Source organism: Sphaerodactylus townsendi, linkage group LG07, assembly GCF_021028975.2.
Source record: "Sphaerodactylus townsendi isolate TG3544 linkage group LG07, MPM_Stown_v2.3, whole genome shotgun sequence".
NCBI lineage: Eukaryota > Metazoa > Chordata > Lepidosauria > Squamata > Sphaerodactylidae > Sphaerodactylus > Sphaerodactylus townsendi.
Window position 1 is genome coordinate 46,663,958 of NC_059431.1, and position 19,357 is coordinate 46,683,314.

At 39.0% G+C, this 19,357-nt stretch overlaps 1 protein-coding gene across 7 annotated transcripts in view; it reads right to left on the reverse strand.

Annotated features, from left to right (window-relative positions):
* Positions 1–19,357, reverse strand: part of MCTP1 (multiple C2 and transmembrane domain containing 1) — a 261,364-nt gene that overhangs the window by 21,581 nt on the left and 220,426 nt on the right. For all 7 annotated transcript variants that reach the window (XR_007245065.1, XM_048503523.1, XM_048503522.1 and 4 more), the window contains one exon: positions 12,287–12,340. Coding sequence is in view for 6 of the 7 variants with exons in the window: in XM_048503523.1 (XP_048359480.1) it covers positions 12,287–12,340 (54 nt within the window). In the remaining variant the exon portion in view is untranslated. The remainder of the gene's footprint in view (positions 1–12,286; positions 12,341–19,357) is intronic.

The window sequence follows — 19,357 nt, forward strand, 5'->3', positions numbered from 1 at the left end:
CTCTCTCTCTCTCTCTCTCTCGGCCCTCTCACAGCCGGTGGGGGCTGCTCCTGTGACTGGCTCCAACACCCAAAGGACCTCAATCTTCTTCTTTGTTTCCACACTGGCGGTTGGGGCTTGGGGACTGCTGGTACCAGTCTACAATAGCCCTCAGAGGTCCTCGCATTTGGGCAGGCGTGCTCAATCTTGGCCACCACCCTCATGGACACAGGAAGTCGCGACAGCCACCACCCTGGCTGGCTTCCCCATGGTCTATTTCGCCTGGGGGACCTGTTCATCCAGCTGTTGACATCCAGGGGCCCCAGCTGTTGACATCCAGGGGCCTCTCCCCTGGCCCCTTCTACCAGACCCAGCACAAAGCTGTGGAACACCCCTCAGTCACTGGCCAGGATGATCCTTCCACTCGGCAAGCTGCCGCTTGAAAGAGGATAGCAACTTTGTTCCTCAGCCGCCAGTCAGAAGGAAACACCATAAGTAAAGGAAGAGTAAGTCTAACAGCTTCATTCCTCTTTTCCTTCCATGAAAGCCCCCACAGCATCTCTCTTCTTCCTGCTTCTTTCCTACTTACAACCAATTTATCTGTGCCTATTTTCAGCATTTCCTCCTTCCGTCTCCCTGACTGCTTCTCCGTGGGAAAATTTTGCATGATTCCAGGTGCAGGACTGAACCAAGCTCAGCCACATGGTGCTTTCCACTAGGCCAGGCACGATTCCTCAGTGAATAATCTACAAGAATGTGCAGGGGGCATCTCACTTTTCCTGGATCTCCCTATCCTCCTGGAAATCCCTATATCTTCACATTTTATTCCTTCCTTCTCTCCTTACCACCCACCCATCCAACTTTTATTTGTCCCCAATCTTCCGCTATATTTATTATTTATTTATCTCATTTATACCCTGCTATTGTCTACAACTGGGACCCAAATAGCAGGGGTGCCACTTACGCCAGCAGAGAGAGCACATGTCTTGGCCTGGTGCTGCTCCCACAGCACATTTGGCCCCTTCTCATTTGGATTCAGCCGTAAGTGTACTTCTGAACTAAGTTCAAAATATTACTGTGATCCCTTAACTCATCACAATTTAGATCTGGAGCAGCATACTTTAAAATGGCTCTTCAGAAAAAAAACATTTATAAAGAGTTGTAGATGTTCAAGGTCTCATTCCAGGATCTATACAAATTTGATTTCCCATGCATAAGCAGAGGAGTTAATGTACCATACACAGAGCACAATACAAGCAATTTTAGCATACATCTATCTCAAATCTTTCTCACAATGGTTGCACTGTTGATGCCCCTGCAAGAATGTTTTCCCTCATAAAAGTAGCAGTTATAGCTTATTCTAGGACTTGCATGAAAGAAATCAGGTATAATGTAAAAATTCATTGACAGCACTCATCTTCAACATTTGTGAGGTGGTTCTTGTATTATTTATTATCTAGTAAATAAAGTTTAAATGCTCTTTCAGCCTTCATACAAACTATCTATCCACTTTCATTTCAATAGCAAGGAATAAAAGCTGCCATCATTTAGTGTCTTTTTGTTCTCTATTTTGTGTGCCTTCTTTCCATGGATTTCATTTTATCTACTGGAGGCATACATTGTCTGATCTAGGGCACAGCAATACTCAGTAAGCAGGGGTAAGGGTTGTGAAATGTATACCACCCTGGTAACAACTGGAATGGAAGATACAACATTCTATGCCAAGACATCCCCTCTCCTTCTCCAACAAACAGAACACAATTGAAGAAAAATATCTGGTCTTCCACAGCATAATAATTTGCTTGAACTTCATTAAATTTACATACATACTTACAAGCTAATACAAATGCTAGAGTGATAGCATGTTAATCTGTGGCAAGAAAGCTTAGGCTCCAAGAAACTTGTTGGTCTTTAAGGTACCAAAAGACACTTCTTCCTTTTTTATCAAACCAAGTCAGTGTTAAAATTACCAAATGAACAACAACAGTGTGTAAAGCAGTTCCTGAAAATCTAGAACTATACCATATGATTTTAATACAACTACAACATTGTCTAATTTCGCTTACAAACAGTTTTCTGGGAAGATTGAACATTTGTTCATGTAGTCTCTAGTAATAAGCTGTCTATATTTGCTGTTTCATGCTATCATTTTGTCAGCTTTTAACCAGCTATGCAATGAGATTCACTTCATAAGCACAGAACATACCTAAAATACGTCTCTTCCACACAGATTCCAGCTACGGCAAGGGCAAATGAATGTCTTAATCTGATTTTTGATTCTGGCTAGCTGGACAGGGATTTATTCCAATAGACTTATTCAACTGTTGCAGATCAGGCATGTGACAATCTGGGAGGTAGAGAAGTGAAACCTTCTTTCCCCAGCACGGTGAACTAATAATAGGCTTTGATAATCTCGACAGTTATTTATAGAAATAGGTTTGAAGCACACTTTTAAAATGATTAGTCCACACAATCAGTTTTTCAAATCTAGACTGTACTCAGAAAAAGAGCACACTGTACAATAAAAATTATATTGAAAGGAATATGGAAGCCTTCTAATATGGGTTGAAAAGATTACTATCAGATTTCCCCGGTCCACTTCCACTAGAAGTTTCTCTGCTCACATTATCCAGATTTATTGCAGAAAACACTATACCAAACTCAAACCAGAATGGTGGTAGATGCTGATCTTTAACATTCCAAATGCAATAACCCTCTTCTGGTCCTCTCCGCAATTTGCCAATTTAGGAAGTTAATGCTTTTATTGACTTTTGCTCTTACTGTCCCTATTTCTCCATTGTGGGCAGACAGTAGGCTTACCAACCTTCAGGTGAGGTCTGCAGATCTCCTGGACTTAAGGTTAGACTAGACAGATCAATTTCCCTGGGGAACATTACTGCTTTCCAGGCTGGATTCTTGGCATTATATCCCAGTGAGGTTCCTCTCCTTTTCAAACCACATCCTCCACCACAAAACCTTGATGAACTTCTCAAACCAGAGTTGACAACTGTAGGAAAAATTAAATCCCTGCCTACACATTCTATACTTTATATCTCGAGGACTTTATATTTCATTACCTGTAACACCACACACACACACACACACAAACACACAATCTAATTTCGTTATCTTCTCACTAGGCTCTCTAATTTAATATAGGAGCCTCTAAGGGTATTCTTGAATACCCTTAGAAAGGTAAAGAAAAACATTAAATTAAAGTTATGGACTTTAAATGTAAAAAAATGAACAATTTTTTGGAATAGGTTTAAGTAGATAATATCCTTTATTGATACTAACACTTTCAGCTTGCTTCATTGCCACTATGAACATTTTTAATAATAAAAAAGTAATTAGGCTGGGTGATTTAAGAGGAGAGAACTCTAGAATTATGACAGTGATGACTTAATACTGCAAATTATAGTTTTTAGTACAGGTAATTTAGCATACCAAATCACAATTCTAATTTTTTCCACAGGGCAAGATCAGAAGAAATGTACTTGTGGGGGAAAGTGAAAGTTAGAAACAGAAAGTCTCTTTAACAGCGAAGCCCTTGACAAGATTAATAAATGTAACCTATTTACTCAAGCAAGCACTCGAAATATGCATGAGGTCTAGATATTTCATCTTCTAACTACTGTGCCTGCATATCTGCACAATGTGTTTCTTAAAAACAGAAGAACAACATATCTAAAGGAAAAACAACACATGCACAAGGAATATTGAAGCCTTAAGAAATCAAGTGATGTTCACCATGCCAAGAAAGTTGTTGTGTATCTTGTGAACTCTGCCTCCTGAGTAAGGAAAGAGGGCAAAAAATATAGAAACTTGAAATGGTAAACTCTATGTCAACCCCCTTTAAGAAAAGTAGATCTCATCTAATTTAAAAGAGTTCACCTCAAGGTCACAGAACTTAATGCAGGATATACCCATGAGTCTCTGCTTTGCACCATGCTATTGAAGGGGGAAGTGTAAAAATGAAAATGTGTGGGCTTGATTTTGGTTGTGGTTAGTAAGCATATTACCACACCTGTTCTTTATTCTGAACCAGTAAGCTGCGTTTTGAGAAGTTTCATCCTAGTTCATGTTCAACTAGGCTTGCTGGAAAATAAAAACTGGAAAAACTGGAAAGGACCTCTGAGATTTACTCTAAAGTGCCTATGTCACGTAGATGTTGAACTGCCTTCCAAATGATCTTCACTTTTTGAGGATTTTGGAGGGATAGATGAAATCTGGAAAAGTGATGGTCTCTCTCCACACAAGAGTGAAGTCCAGCAAGCAATCCCCCAATAGTGGAAGCTGCCCAATTCCAAGCCCCACTGCTATTCAGTTCCACTAAAAGGTTGTTAAAGGGCCTCAATCGTGGCCACCAATTCCCTGCTGGAGCTATGTGTCCCCCTCCCCATAGCCTGGAGGGCACCCTCTTCTCTATGTGAGAATGACTCCTCTCCAGTGGCAGGCCTTTGAACCATGGCCCACTTGTTCAGGTGTTGAAAAAAAAGTAGGGAAATGGCCGGCCGGCCATGTTGAATGGTCTCATGTTTAACTGCCCAATCCCCTCAAATGGCACCTGGACTTGAGGAATTGTCTCTCAAGAGGCTGATTCTGATCCCACACCTCCTCCTGAGGCTGAAGTACCTGATTCTTGAGCTGGGCGTTGGAGGTTGGCTGCTGCAGCTTGTCACTGTTCAAAGGGTCCCAATGACTTCATGCTGTTTCTCAGAGCTCTAGAAGGTAGCTCCCTTGCAGGACCTGAGAGGTCAGTCAACACTTCCTATGGTCCCTCTGGATTTTTCAAGCGACCAGCGGATCCAGAGCCTCTGGATGCCCTGTCCTGACCACTTCTGTCTTGCCCCTCAATGATCCTTCCCCAGCTCCAGAGTCCTCTGGGAAAGGGAAATACTTTTCTTTATGATCCTTATTCTTTTTTAGGATCCATGCTATGGAGGATTTTTTGGTTGATTTCTCCTCCTCCATAAATATAGGTGAGTAAAAACTGTAGCATTTTGATATCTAATTCAGAAACAAACCTCTCAAAAGTTATGGAAATACACCTGGCTGAACTGGCAATCCAAACTGGGCAGTCCAGCTCCCTATTAAACAGTCCTGCCTGAACTACTAGGGGTGCAACCTGACGAGCTGAAGCCCCAATGATGGAGAAAGTCTCATACAGTAACAAAAAGACTAGCAGAACACTGAGAGACAGAGTTAAATTGTATAACTTTAAAATAATGCATCATTATCATCATACACATTACAGAAAATTAACTGTGGCCAAAATCAAACTTAAACAACAAACATATACTTAAAATATATTGTATATGTCTACAGTATCCAGAAGAATTCTCATTTTCTAATGCAGGAGACTGTTTTACTACCCTCCAAAAATCTTTATACCTCATATTTTAAATGAACAAAGCAGTTCATTTGCTACTAAGGAGAAAACATTTCATCCTTTTTTTTTCCTTCAGTGTTTCCCAAAATTTCCAACTATTCCATTGGAAAAACTGAAAGTCATCCTCTGGGGAGAAAAACCCTTAATGTCCTTCACATCTCTAAGCACCACCCCATCTGGGAAAATTAAAGTGATCTCCTCTGTCTTGTCTGGTATCAAGCTTTAACCTCTTACCAGGCAAGTTGACCATAGTATCTAAGCACTGACCGAGAACAGAGACTGCAGGGTCTGGCTCATTCAAAGAAATATGCACCTGTTGTCACCAGCACTGATGACATCTGACCTCAAAACTGCAGAATCTCATTCAAAGGTCTAACACATAAATTTAAAAGCATAAGTAAGGTACTCAACTTCTGTGGAACTCTACATGTTCCCACACCACCAGTTTTATTATGATACCTTTCAATGCCAGAATGAAATAGATCAAGAATAGATCCAGAAAACCCTGCAGTTATTCTGCCATCATTCTTTTAACTCCTTTTGCTAAAAATGGCAAATCTGTCAAAGTTCTACAGGTGGCCAAATTCATATTATTCATAAAATAGTTGAAAGTCCAGGTTTATACATTTACCTGGATGAGTATTTTCTTTGCCTTATGGGAAAGTAAGTGCATATATGTCTTTCCATTGAGTGTGGAAAATAATCTGTGAATTGGGAGCTCAGTACACAAATCTGCGCTGGAATAGAAACCTGATTTGCTTAATCTTTCCTCTCAAAAGAAGAGTATGTATTATGAGAATCTGATTCACATGCAGAATATCAGGCTGCTCCATACCTTGTACACATACTGGGAAGGGAACACACAACTGCTCAATTATAGCATAAAGACAACTAGTTCAGTGTACAAATCAGTCTAAGAGATGGGAGACTATAAATAACTGCAAAGGATTTTAACAGCATATCATTCTTCTTGATAAACGAAATCTCATCAACTAGATTCAAGTCCAGTAGCGCCTTAGAGACCAACAAGATTTTCAGGGTATGAGCTTTTAAGAGTCATAGCTCCTTTTGTCAGATAATAAATCTTATCAAGGCAATTGTATTCAAGAACAGCAATGATCTTTGAAGTTACATTAAGATTCATTCCTAAGAAGATTTTTATTGATTGATTTTTCTATGCCTTTTAAGCAGTTCCTTACAGAAACTGAATATGCAAAACTGCATGTTGCTAAAATAATTTTACTGGAGATCAAAAGCAGTTTCCCAATATAAAATGTTCCCAGTTTCTACATACTAGATGCTGCCACCTAAGGATATGTACTAACTGAAAAAGAGAAGAGCAAATACTTAAATATTTAAACCACTGTGCCATTGATGTGGTGTTTTTAAAAGTATTAAAGCAATCTAGTTACATCTCTGAGCTCAAATAGCTTACCTATAAAATCAAATTAATCAATCACTTATGCATGTTTATTTTCCCCATGTGCTATCTAGAGATAAGCTGGCCTAATAATAGATTTCTACTGACATAACTATGCATGCAAGTCTGATCTCATTTGGTAAAACATGGCACAACAGGCAACACATTTTTTCTGATACATCACACTGAAAAATGAGAAGAAACTGCCAGGGCAGGAAATATGAGAAGTCAATCAGATTCAAAGATTAAGGCTATGAAGTTAACTCTATAAAAACTTGTTAAGTAACCCCAGGCACTAAAATTCTGACAAGCAAAGCTAATACCCAGAGTAGTTATCCAGATAATCAACAAAAGCCACTGCATTACATTATTATGCTGCTGCAGGTGTTTGCCTGCCTTTCATATCACCTATCCCCACTATTTTCAAACACGTGTTTTCTGATCACAGAGATTATAATGATTGCTATAATAAATGTCTTCATTATAACCATTTTAAGGGTTTAAAAGCAATTTGCTAATATCCACATGTCACTACCAATTCTATATTTAAAGGGTTCTGGCCATCTTATCTCAAAGATCATACTGAGTGGAAAAAGTGCAGATGAGGCCAATCAAGATGCTTAAGGGGTTGGAACAACTTTCCTGTGAGGAAATGCTAAATACTAAGAGTCTTTGGCTTTTCAGAGCAAGAACTAGGAAAGTGTAGAACGAATATAGCTTGCAGCAACCCACCTCTGAACATGTCTTCCCTTAAAAACTCCATGGGGTCACCTTCAGCTAATTGTGACTTGATGGCAGAAAAAATTATACAATTCTGTTATCAATACTCTTTTTAGATCTAGATTCTCAAAGAAATGTGTACTTTTTATCATTTAAATCTGTAAATTCATTTTAGATGACTTGTTTAAAAATATTATGCCCTAAATTCAGAGGATTTTAATCGACTTAATTATCATCAGAAAAATGTCCTGTTTTTTTAAAAAGTTAATACCGAACTTTTAATCATTATTTGCAGTATACTTGTATTACTTAACATATGGTATTATATGGGTCATGAATGACAAAGCTACTAGCATAGATGACATTAATGCGTTCAATAGTCTGCAAACGCTCAGTCCCAAAGAGACTAACACAAGTCCAAATGTGATCTCTTTGTACTGAACTTCGAATGGTTACTGCTAGTTAATTCAGAACCATACAGTGCTGCTTTTGATGTCAATTGCACTGAAGTGAGATCAGGAATGCTTGTTGCATGATGATGGACTAAGATTTCTTTTACAAACGATGCTTGGAATGCCTTTTGGTTACTAACAGTTCTTGAAAAAAAGGTCAAAATGGCTAATTCAGTATTTCACTTAAACTTTTTTAAAATGCACTTTAAAAATTTAAATGAACCATTTTAAAAATGTGCGTGATTAGTAGTTGATGCTTTTAAGTATAGTCACTTCAGAATGCTTATATGTAACTTCCAAGTTCTGTTCTGCTTAGCTCACACTTATTTTGATCCTGGCCTCAAGATCAGACCGACCTGCTGCTACTACTACCACTCATATTCTTTGCTACTGAAACTTTTCTAGCTAATGATTCAAAAATCCATGGGAAACATAATCCCTTGCTTTAGGGATACTGTTACCTGGGATTATGTACAGGTCTCATCACAGCCACAACAGCATTCTGGTTGATGCCACCAGTAATGAGGGTGCACAACAAAAGGGCATGTAGGCTTTTAGACCCTAGCTTGTATCCTGCGATGCATGAGCAGAAACACACAAAGTAGTGAAGTTCTGCTTATGGAAGATCTTACACAATATCCAGCAGTTTCCTCCCTATATATTACAGTGCCCAGAAATTGTTTGTACAAGCAGAAATGGAAGTAGGGATACAATATAGTTTGACTTAGCACAGCAGTCTTTTTATTGCATTTCTACTTGCACAGGGCTCTAGAACAAGAAGAAATTCTAACCTCTTGTCATGTTCCGTAGTATGGTGACAAGTATATAAGTGGCTTGTAAAGACCTCCAGCCTTCATTTTTTTTCTGATGAGTGAGACCTAAAATTCAGAATTGGCCCAGGTTTAAAAATCAGATAGTTCTGGTTCCTAATTATACAATTTTAGGGAACAGCATTCTGAATTAAGCTGTGAAAATTTGCCCATCACTAATTTCCATTTCTAACCAATCTGATACTTCTAGAAAATTCATAATGTAGAACACTGAAGTGATGACATCTTCCATTTGTCCTCAGTGTGAAGCAAAGCTTTCTGGATGTGCCATCCTGCAAATATGTAAATAATATATGAGGGTGTAATTGTATACTCCCCCCTAAATGTAGATCCAGCACTATTTATTAATCTGAAAAATAGCATTAAATTAAATTGAACTGAAAAGGAAAAAAGGAAAAAAAGTCATGCTAAAAAAAGTTCTGAGGACTGTGCAAAGAGGCATTAGGGAAGGCTGAAAGCTCACTGGCATTAGCCTTCCTTAGGACAGAATTGTCTTCCTGGGATTAAGAGTTAGGTTCACAACAGGGTCATCAAATCTGAACAGAACATAATTTTGTTGACACAATACAGTGCAAAATAAATGGCGGAAAGGCTATATTTTTTGTTTAGAATTGAGTTTTAGAAGTTGGGGGGTTGGGGCCAGTAAGGGTGAATTTCACATACTGAACTAAACTAAGGATTTAATTTTTTTGGTTGCAGTCTCTCATATATTATAAATAAGAGAGCAGCAAATCTGACTATAAATTCCATTTTTTAAACTAAAAACAAATGTTCATGTCACGCACCGAGAGAGTTTTATGTAGCAAATGACTTTTTATCATCTGAAGAGCAAGTCTGAACAATGTAACATGATTAATATTGAAGCAATATCTGTGAGAGCAAGAATTTAATTGGAGCTATACTTCACCATCCTTAACAAAGGCTCCTCATAGGTACAAGTAGAAGACATCACTAATAAAAAGATATTATGGAACAATTAATCATTCTGCTTATGATACCACAGTTTATTTGGGACTACCTAGAAAAACAAGAACATTCTACCTATCTAAAAACCTACTTCAGCAAATGCCCACACAGACTGAGTAGACGTAGCCAATGAGTTATCCATTCATTTGAGTAAGTGACTAATATCTACACTGGTTCTAAGGAAAGACACTTTTCATAATCACCCAACAATCTGCTAAGTGAAAACATATGGTGCAGCTTAGGCAAGACCTGCCAGAGGTCTTTATTGAATGGAAAACAGGTGCTTTAGTTGTCTGCCATGTAATACCCCATTTACCCCCAAGTCCAAAGGTTATTGGACTAATAGTTGCCTTGTGGTAATCGGGGAAAACTACTTTACATGGCATGGTCAAACATCTGGGACATATTTTATATGCCTGCAACATATGCTTCAGGTTCAATTAAAGTGAGGCTTTGGCACATTTATTAATCTTTTGACTTTTATTCTATAAGAGGACCCACTGACCTCACTTTGCTATTTTACCAAATGAGAAAACAAAAAAGTAATGAGAGCTAGAGGTCAGCATCAATCAGCACTGCAGAATTTACATTTGTTTTCCTTCAAAATTGCATTATACACACACACTTAAAATGCGTAACTTAATAATCCAAGTGAGTATGATCTGGAAGAAGGTATAGAAGAATAAAATACATAAAATACATGTAAATGCACTCTTCCAAAATACAGTGTCTTTTCTACGTAGGTCTGCATGTTTGGGTCATTTAAACACACACTCACGTTTGGTTTTGGAACCAGAATGTTGGGTTCTGACTGCCAAATACTGATTCAACACCAGATACTTGGTGCTATTTTTGGCAAATTATTGACATGTATTTTACACACATAGTAAAAAGATATATTGATTATTTATTAACCTCAGAATGGGGAGAATAGTAACTAGCTAGGTAGGATTTATTTAAGCTAATATACATTAGAATCATTAAAATACATACCTTTTGAAGGTATAACATTAGAATTTTTCTGGATGAAAAAATACATGTGACATACTCATGTTGTAAGCTATTAAATATAAATAAATAAATAAATATGAATAAGAGGAGAAAATATTAATAAAGGGTTAGCAGCCCTTTGTTTATCAGAAAAGAAATTTTTCCGAGTTAGAATGTTGAGTTAATACACAAACTGCCTATATCTACAGAATGGACTTTCACAAAAAATGATATATTCTGTTTCAACACAGGTATACATCGCTTAATACTGAAAAAGAGCATACACAGTTGTGCACAAAGGAAATTTCGTAGTTAGACTACTTCATGATCATGACTTGTAGCAAAGTGATTTAAATACGTACAAAAAATATAAAGTTATCTGCTTTGCAAATGTAAGGTAATAAGGAAATATTCAGACTTTCATTTTTCTAAATGCAGATCTTACTTGATGAGAGGATTAACTAAAAGTAAGGAAATTTAACATTTTAAATGTTTGCTGCCAACCTACAGATTCTTATGGTCGTATAGAATTGTACATCTCTACTAGCAACAAAGGTCAAAGACATAAATTAAGCTACATTTTTTCTCTTGCTTTCAAAAAAGTCAATGCTTTATTACAACAGAAGAACAAGAACATTTGTGAAGGTCAACGTTTTCTGTATTTAACATGAAGAGATTTAAAAGAATCTGAATACCTTACTCTCTCACACCTTACATTTGAAATTATTCTTTTAAAAAGCAATTTCTCAAACTGTGACACAAACCAGTCTACCAACTAATGCCACTGCTTCATTCTTACAAGGTCATTCCAATTTCTCTCTGTGTCTCTTCCTGCCCCTCTTGGGACAACCATGCAGTCCTATTGCTTGTTCCAATAAGTTGTACAAACTAGCTGTTAGTTACTGTGGTGGCAATCCTCAACCGAACCAGCAACCTAGGAACTGTACTACATTCTGAAGAGCTGCAAGAGCACCCATAGTCACTTGATGCTGGGACACACAACACCCTTCCCAAATCCATCTGTAAGAGACCTATCAGAATTGTGATTATTTAAATATCATACAGAGTATAACACACATACATTCTTCTACCAAGTAATTCACAGAAAATTATAGTTGGCAATAGACCACCTTCAAACAGTATGACGTTTCTATTTTTACAACATTTCTACCTCTAAGTACAGCCCTATTTGTAATACTCAAGACAGGACAAATTTTTGTCCTTCAAAAACAGTTGTCACTGCAGTTATCTTCACAACAGCTATCAAGTTTCAGACAAGCTGAATTATTTTTGTTCCCGGCAGGAAAAAAAAAATTGGCCAAGCTCCGGACCAAAAAAAGAAAAGAAAAAAAAAGATGAGGATTTATAGTTCTCTCTCCATTCCTACAACATACACTGGCATTGTTAGGATGATAAACAGCTCTGTCCAATTTTCTGGACTAAAAACACTTCAGCTCCTTTTTAACTGTCTGCAAGAACAGTGTCATGTCTAAATTCTCCCATCCCCAGGTACCCAAGTGCTAGGAAAGATAATTACCTTGTCATCTCTGTCATCCTCTTCTTCCTCGTCCTCTAACATGTCCTCCACTACCTGCAGACAAAACAGTAGTAGTTATCATGAGTCAACAAGCAAAAGTTTTGCCCTGTAAAATCATTAAGCCTTTTGTAGTTGAAAACTTTATTAAATAATTGTAATAAAAAGCAAAAAAGGAAAATTAACAATCAGAAGTATATTTAACACATGGATTCTTTTTTAAAATTATATTATTTATAGTCCACCTTTCTCACTAGGAGTCAAGTCAATGTGAATTACACAGAGCAAGTCAATACAATCAACCACATGGGACATCCAATAAACAGTGCAGAGGAATTTGGATTTTAAAAATATGGAACCAACCAAAAATCTGAAAATAGATCTGGAGCAAAGCATGTAAAACTGTTAAACAATGCAAAAATGTCTAAGTGTGTTCCTACTTCCAGCAATATGAACATTATTGATCTGTACAGAACATTTAAGGAATAATGCTAAGAAAACCCTACCTTGATATATAATTCACAGCAGCCTGACGGTGAAACAAAACGAGCTATGAGTCATAAAAAGACACAAACCCAAATCCCTGAGAAAATGCAACTAACTTTACTTAGTGTCTAATTTTTTTAAAAAAAGCAATAGGAGAATAACAACAGCAGGGAGGCATTTCACTGCCTAAGTATATCTACTCAGAAGGCTCTTTCCTTCTTTGCCACCCACATCTGAGAAAGGGACACACCTAACAGGGGTTCTGATACAGATCTTAATGGCCAAGCAGGTTCATAAGAGAGAAGGTCATCCTGAAGACAGCCTGGTCTCTACTCATATATCACTTTGACTTGTGCTAGAAAATAAACTGGCAAACAGTGTAGTTCTTTTAATATCAACATGTTCCCAAGAACACACAGCTGCCTTGTCCACTGCCTTATGCCAACATTTATATTAGTTGAAGTATCTAAGCAGTCTTCAGAGGCACTCCATGAAAACCTGAGCTTTAGTTTATTGAGTTTATCCAGCCTATTACAAACTCCGGATATAAAGCCAGAATATTCACTGAATCATACAATTCTACTGAAAAGGACATAGCTCTCTCAACAGTTTCATGTAGATGTTAAATAGCAAGGGAGATAGTATGAGCCCCTGCAGTACCCACAGTATAAATGTCTGAGTTGAGCAGTGATCCCTAGAACCTCTTACTAGTATCAGCCTGCCTGACAGGAACAGAGCCACCAAAAACCAGCTCTACTAAAACCTATCCTGGCTAATAGGTCCAGAAGTACACCACAGCTGATATGAACAAAAGCTACTGAGAGATCCACGAAAAAAATCAATAAGGTCACACATTCTCTGCTTCTCTTATGACAAACTGAATACTTTCTATTTAGCAAAAGCACAAAAGCAACAATAAAAGACATTTTAGGCCCATAAAAATAGTTCCAGACAGTAACTCAACAGTAAAATTATTTCAAAACAGAAAATGTAAAAAAGGTAATCTCTAAGAATAGAGACGTCTATGGAACATAGTGCCTTTGGCAAGCATGGATACTATGTTACCCAGCTTTCACAGGTTGTGAACTTATTTTTAAGGAATCTCCACCAGCTGCTAAGAGTGTAACAGCACACAACTATTTAAGCAGCAATGGGGAAAATAACTTGGCTTAGCAATGCGAGAGGCAGGCTGGGTAGGGATCTTTTAAAGACTATGTATTACCAGAAATGGCTTGAAACGTATCTGCAGAGAATTCACAAAAGACCAAATTGCAGTTTAAATATTTTTATATAAATTTTGGTTGCAAATAATCACACAGCAAGAAGTCAAGGCACATACACACAGTTCCTAGGATATAAACAGGGAGGAGAAGATAGGTGGGAGGATAGCGCAGGGAGTTGGGGAAGCAGGGACTATACGTTACCTAAATTCAGCTGAAGAAGATCTTGTAGAAGGCAAGAATTCAAATGACCAGCATCTGAATCCAGGCGAAGGATGAATTTGTGTCTCACACCAACAAGACCAAGGGAAGTTCAAGTTAGCAATGAGCACTGGAGTTGGGGTGCACAGTACTTTTATACCCTTTTGCCCAGGTAGGGGTGGGAACAAGTGAGTTTTAAGTCTCATTTTCCTAAATTCTCTGGAACTTCCCATGCTGGGCTTGCTGGGCTGAGCTAATTAGCAGCTCTTCTATTGTTCTAAGTACCCGGGACAATGGGGGTCAATTGCTCTTAAATTAAATCAGGAAGCACAGAATGGCTTTATGCAGAGTAACTCTGTAGAGATACTGCGCAGGTTATTCAGATTTAGCTGAGACATTTGACCGGGATAAGGTGAGACATTTGACCGGGATAAGGTAAGGTCATAACAATGGGTAGAGGAAATGCAAAGAAGCAACCATCTGTTGCTGACCTGGTTTCCAGAAGAAATAGGGAAATGCAGTATCTGATACTAAGGTGTCTTTCCATATTCTTTTGTCTTACAGCATTTTAGCAAGGTGTGGTAATCAAGCATGGCCTCCAACAAAATGAGACCTCCAGGTTATGCAGGAGTAACTCATCCTCTTGATTAGATTTTGTAAAGCAGACCTGTGACCTTTGGACATGCTGCTACCTACACAGAGAAGTGTATGACAACTGGCTTCTGCCAATATGATTTTTGAAGAAAATATTATGGCAATAATAATATGGGGGTAATTGGAGCCATAACAACTATGTCCCAGTTGATCGAGCTGATCCAACTCTGATGCTCCAAGGTGGGGCAAGTGAGGAAGGGGCACAGCATTTGGCTGTAAATGGCTGCTGGGCAAGAAGAGGAACTGGTCAGGCTGTGTGGAAATGTTTGCTCAGGCCAGTTAATGGCCATAGCTTCTGAGCTGCTGTGTGTGATCCTGTCGCAGAAAGAGCAGCCTGGCCACACTCTCCAGACCTGTTGCTTCTGGCTGGCAAAAATTCAAATAAGCTGCCCGGAGAATGTTTGGCTCTGTACCCAGCAGTCCCCCAGCCAGACCTGATGCACTCACTGCTTCCCTTCCTCTCCCAGCTAAAAGGGGTGAGCACGTCTCTCTCACCACCACAGGTGACCACAGGCAACGCCTGCAGGCTGCCTGGGTGTGTGTGTTTTCTTTGCACCACAGGTAGGCAAGTGGCCCTGGAGCCTGTCCAGGCTGACCAGTTGTTCTTGTGGAGGTGGCTGGTATTGCAAGCATGCACGGCATGTGGCACACTATGGAGAGGCTCAGCCATTGTTTCTCTGGGCAGGCCTCTGCACTTTTGTCCTGCAAAGACTACTGCATGTGCATGCAAATCACTAGCCCCCACAGACCTCCACTGGCTTGGGGAAACACTGAGTTGCAGGCAGTTGGGGGCTCGGCAAGGGTGACCGTTTGCCCAGCCATCTCTAAGGGCTATCAGTGCATGGGATGACCTTTCTTGTATGGGCCCTTCAACACAGTCATCCCAGGCTGTCTTGAACTCAGAGATAGGAGACTGCAAGCGCTCCCGTGTTTCTCCAGGGTGAGTTTTGCCTCCCCCAGAAGGTATCCACTGGGCCAGGACACAGCAGCCCTTTCGGAGTGAGGTTGCAGCTGGGCCAAAGAACGTAGTGGCCAAGCAAGCAGGGGAGGGACAAGATGGGGGAGTCAAACGTTTGGTCAAGTAGAAGGGCAGGTTTAGGAAGATAGGTGAGAGAATGTGGGGCAGAGAAAAATTCCAGAGAATGGCAGGGGGCAACAGAGGAATGAAGCGAAGGCAGATAGGGATGGTGCCATCCTTCAAGTGGTGTCCAGGGCACATGCCATACCTGCTGTACTTTAGAAATGCTACTGTCTAAGAAAGCATACCATTGAATAACCCCTACATGCTGGAAAACTTTGCTGAAAAATAATGGTTTTAAGAGTATAGTTGGGCCCTACTGGACAGAACATGTAGGGCACAGTACATTTGGATTGTCTTGCATGCTGGTAATACACTGGTTATTTGTAGTATTATTATAATTAGCTAAACATTTTACAGTCATATTCTGTGCTATATGAATTAAAAGATTTTGTGCTGCAACATACCATAGTATCTTAATGACAGATTAAAATATGCTCTGTGCAAGGACATTCAGGATAAAATACACACTCACTCAAAAATGGTCAAACATATCACTCCCTACCGGAGGAGTATGGTTCAGAAAAAAGTTACCACATGCTATTTCTAAACACTTGAAATTAATATTGGAGCACACTAAATGCAAAAGGAAGGGAGATCAACATGCATTTAGTCACATGTAAAGTAGGCGTGGTGTTTTTGCTAAGCACACCAAAACGGAGAGGTTGGGTGAGTGAAGATAAATCCGGCCCACTCCATACCTTGCTTTTGGTTAGTTCTTTCCCTGCCCTATTGTGATACCAGTAGTAAGCAGTGGTGGGATCCAAAAATTTTAGCAACAGGTTCCCATGGTGGTGGGATTCAAACTGTGGCGTAGTGCCAATGGGGCTGGGTGGGGCACGATGGGGGCGTGGCCATGCATTCTGGGGTGGGACATTCCTGGGCGGGGCTGTGGCAAGGATGCAGCTGCTGCGCCGGTCCTTGGGCAAGAAACGAATGCATGCAGGCGCAGGCTGCCACTCACGCCTGTGCACCTCCTGCTAGACTGCTTCAAGTTCTGCATGCTACTGCGGAGATGAGGGGCGTAACTAAGGCAAAAATGACATGGCAAAATCACCAATTAGTAACCCCCTCTCGGCACACACAAATAATTAGTAACCTACTCTCGGGAACCTGTGAGAACCTGCTGGATCCCACTTCTGGTAGTAAGCCAGACTGCAAGTAAATCAGAATAGTAAAGAAATGAGAGTTCTTCCCTCTTCAACAGCACACTCGGCATTGTGTAAAAAATAGAACCTTGAATGTGACTGGGCAGACATGTGAAAATCACTTAAGACTTCCCCCACCATGTCATGTTTGACCCTCTCATTCAAGGCTTCTAACAAGGTGAGTCAATCTGTAATCACGAACAAGTTGTTCAGTTATTCAACGTATCTGTTCTTTCTAGAAAACTGTCAGCCGTGCAAGCAGTGAGTCTGACTGCTGAGGCTATAGGGTGTGGATAGAAAAGTGGGTGCCTGGTGAAGGAGAATTTTCACAGAAATCATTGTAATAATCTTAACTTCTGATCTGGTTCCCACTGAGCATGTGTTGTACTATCAGACTAGAATTTCTAAAAGCATTTGTAGATAAGACCAACAGCAATGTTTCAACATGCTTTTTAAGCAGAAAAGTGTTAATCTGTAACAATCTCATTTTGGACCTGAAATGCATCATATTAAAGCTTAACAATTAAAGCTTAACAAAAACAACATTTTAAAATAAAACTGCAATACTTGTAACAGCCTTCCTTTAAAAAAAGGTTATATTTTTTGGCATCCTGTAAAATTGGGCTAACTTTTCTTATGCAGTAGACTATTAATAAAGCAATTTTGTCCATCTTAGTAATGTCTTCACACTAAACAGCAATGCTTATATATTCAAGAGAGCCATATAAGATTACATATAAGACTGCAGAAAGAACTGGTCCTAAAGTCTGCTCTGGAACAGGCCATGAGCACTCTCCTTTATTCTGGGCTCAAAAATATTCCTCAAGAACTACAGATTTTAGTTTTAAAAAGCTTATTTTATGACACAGTTAAACAAAAAACTGTACTAACAGCAAAGCACAAAATCTGGCAATTTTGGGGTGGTGCAGAGGAAGGGCAGAGTTTGGGGGAGGTAGGGAACTCAACAGGGATATTGTGCTATTTCCTCTAGAGCAGTGGTTCCCAATCTGGGGTACGTACCAGAGCATTTGGAAGAACATGAAAAAAAATACATAATGGTTTTGCTGATGTGGCAGTACAATTTTAGCGGTGAGATGCCAAGGGATATGCGAGTGAAAAAAGGTTGGAAACCACTACACTAATGGAACTGGTCTCTGCAGTCTGGAGATCAACTATAATTGCTGGAGAGCTGCTGGCCAAACAGGTGGCTGGAAACTATAACCCACAGATGTGGGAAAAATAAGACTCCATTTTTTTCTGGATCTATAGCTTTTTGTTCAAATAATTTGGTATACTGGGTAAATATAATGCCCTTTAAAGGGAAGATGAGGAGACCTGTCAGCCACAAGTATTTTAATTTAAAATGTATATTTTGTTTTGATGGTTTTTGTTTGATGAACACAGTTACCTGCTTTTAGCCTTAAATACAAGACAGCATATATTTAAAATATAACAAAACTGTAAACCCAAGGAAAGATCTTTTACTAAAGATTTAAGGAATGACATGCGTAAGTTTGCATTAGCATACTCCCTTTAAATTTTGCTGTCTGCAACCTTACTTGAAATCAAACAGTATTAATCAAACAAAGGAAAGACACTGGGGAAATCATAAAGCTCTAATGCAAGCAGTTAAGTGGCATGACCTTCTGTAATGTCACTTGTCACAGATGTATATGCCACACACTAGTGGAAGTCTCGAAAGAAGTTGATTCCTGGTGCTGATGAATGATTATTATACGCCTACATTATTATATTCTTGCAGACAATGCTTAAGAGCTCATATAAGATTGGCTCACATATTTTACACAAGTTGCTTTAGGAATAAACAGTAAGCACACAACTGCACAATGCAGAATCTTTCCCATTTCTATTTTGCAAAGTTTTTACAGACAAATAAGAAAGTAATTATTTGTACAACATTCACTCTGTACAACTTTCACTGTTGCCAGTACATCAGCGTCATAAAAACATATAACAATTGAACCAGGCAGATTATGAAACAAGCTACTAAGTTGTACAGGTGCATCAATATTGGCCACATTCAAATTGGTTAAATGTGTACATTACTAATATTTTATTATGATTATTTTATAATTATATAAGTAGATAAGAATGCCAGATTTTTGGGGTCTTGAATAAGCATAATTGACTCCAGAAACTGTTTATTTGAGTCAACCACCACCAGCTGCAAGTCTTCTGGACACTCTCAAGGAGATCAACATTTCCAGGAAATGCTCAGGTACTTCCATTGCTTAAAGTTTATGTACCAATGCATCCACAAACCCCA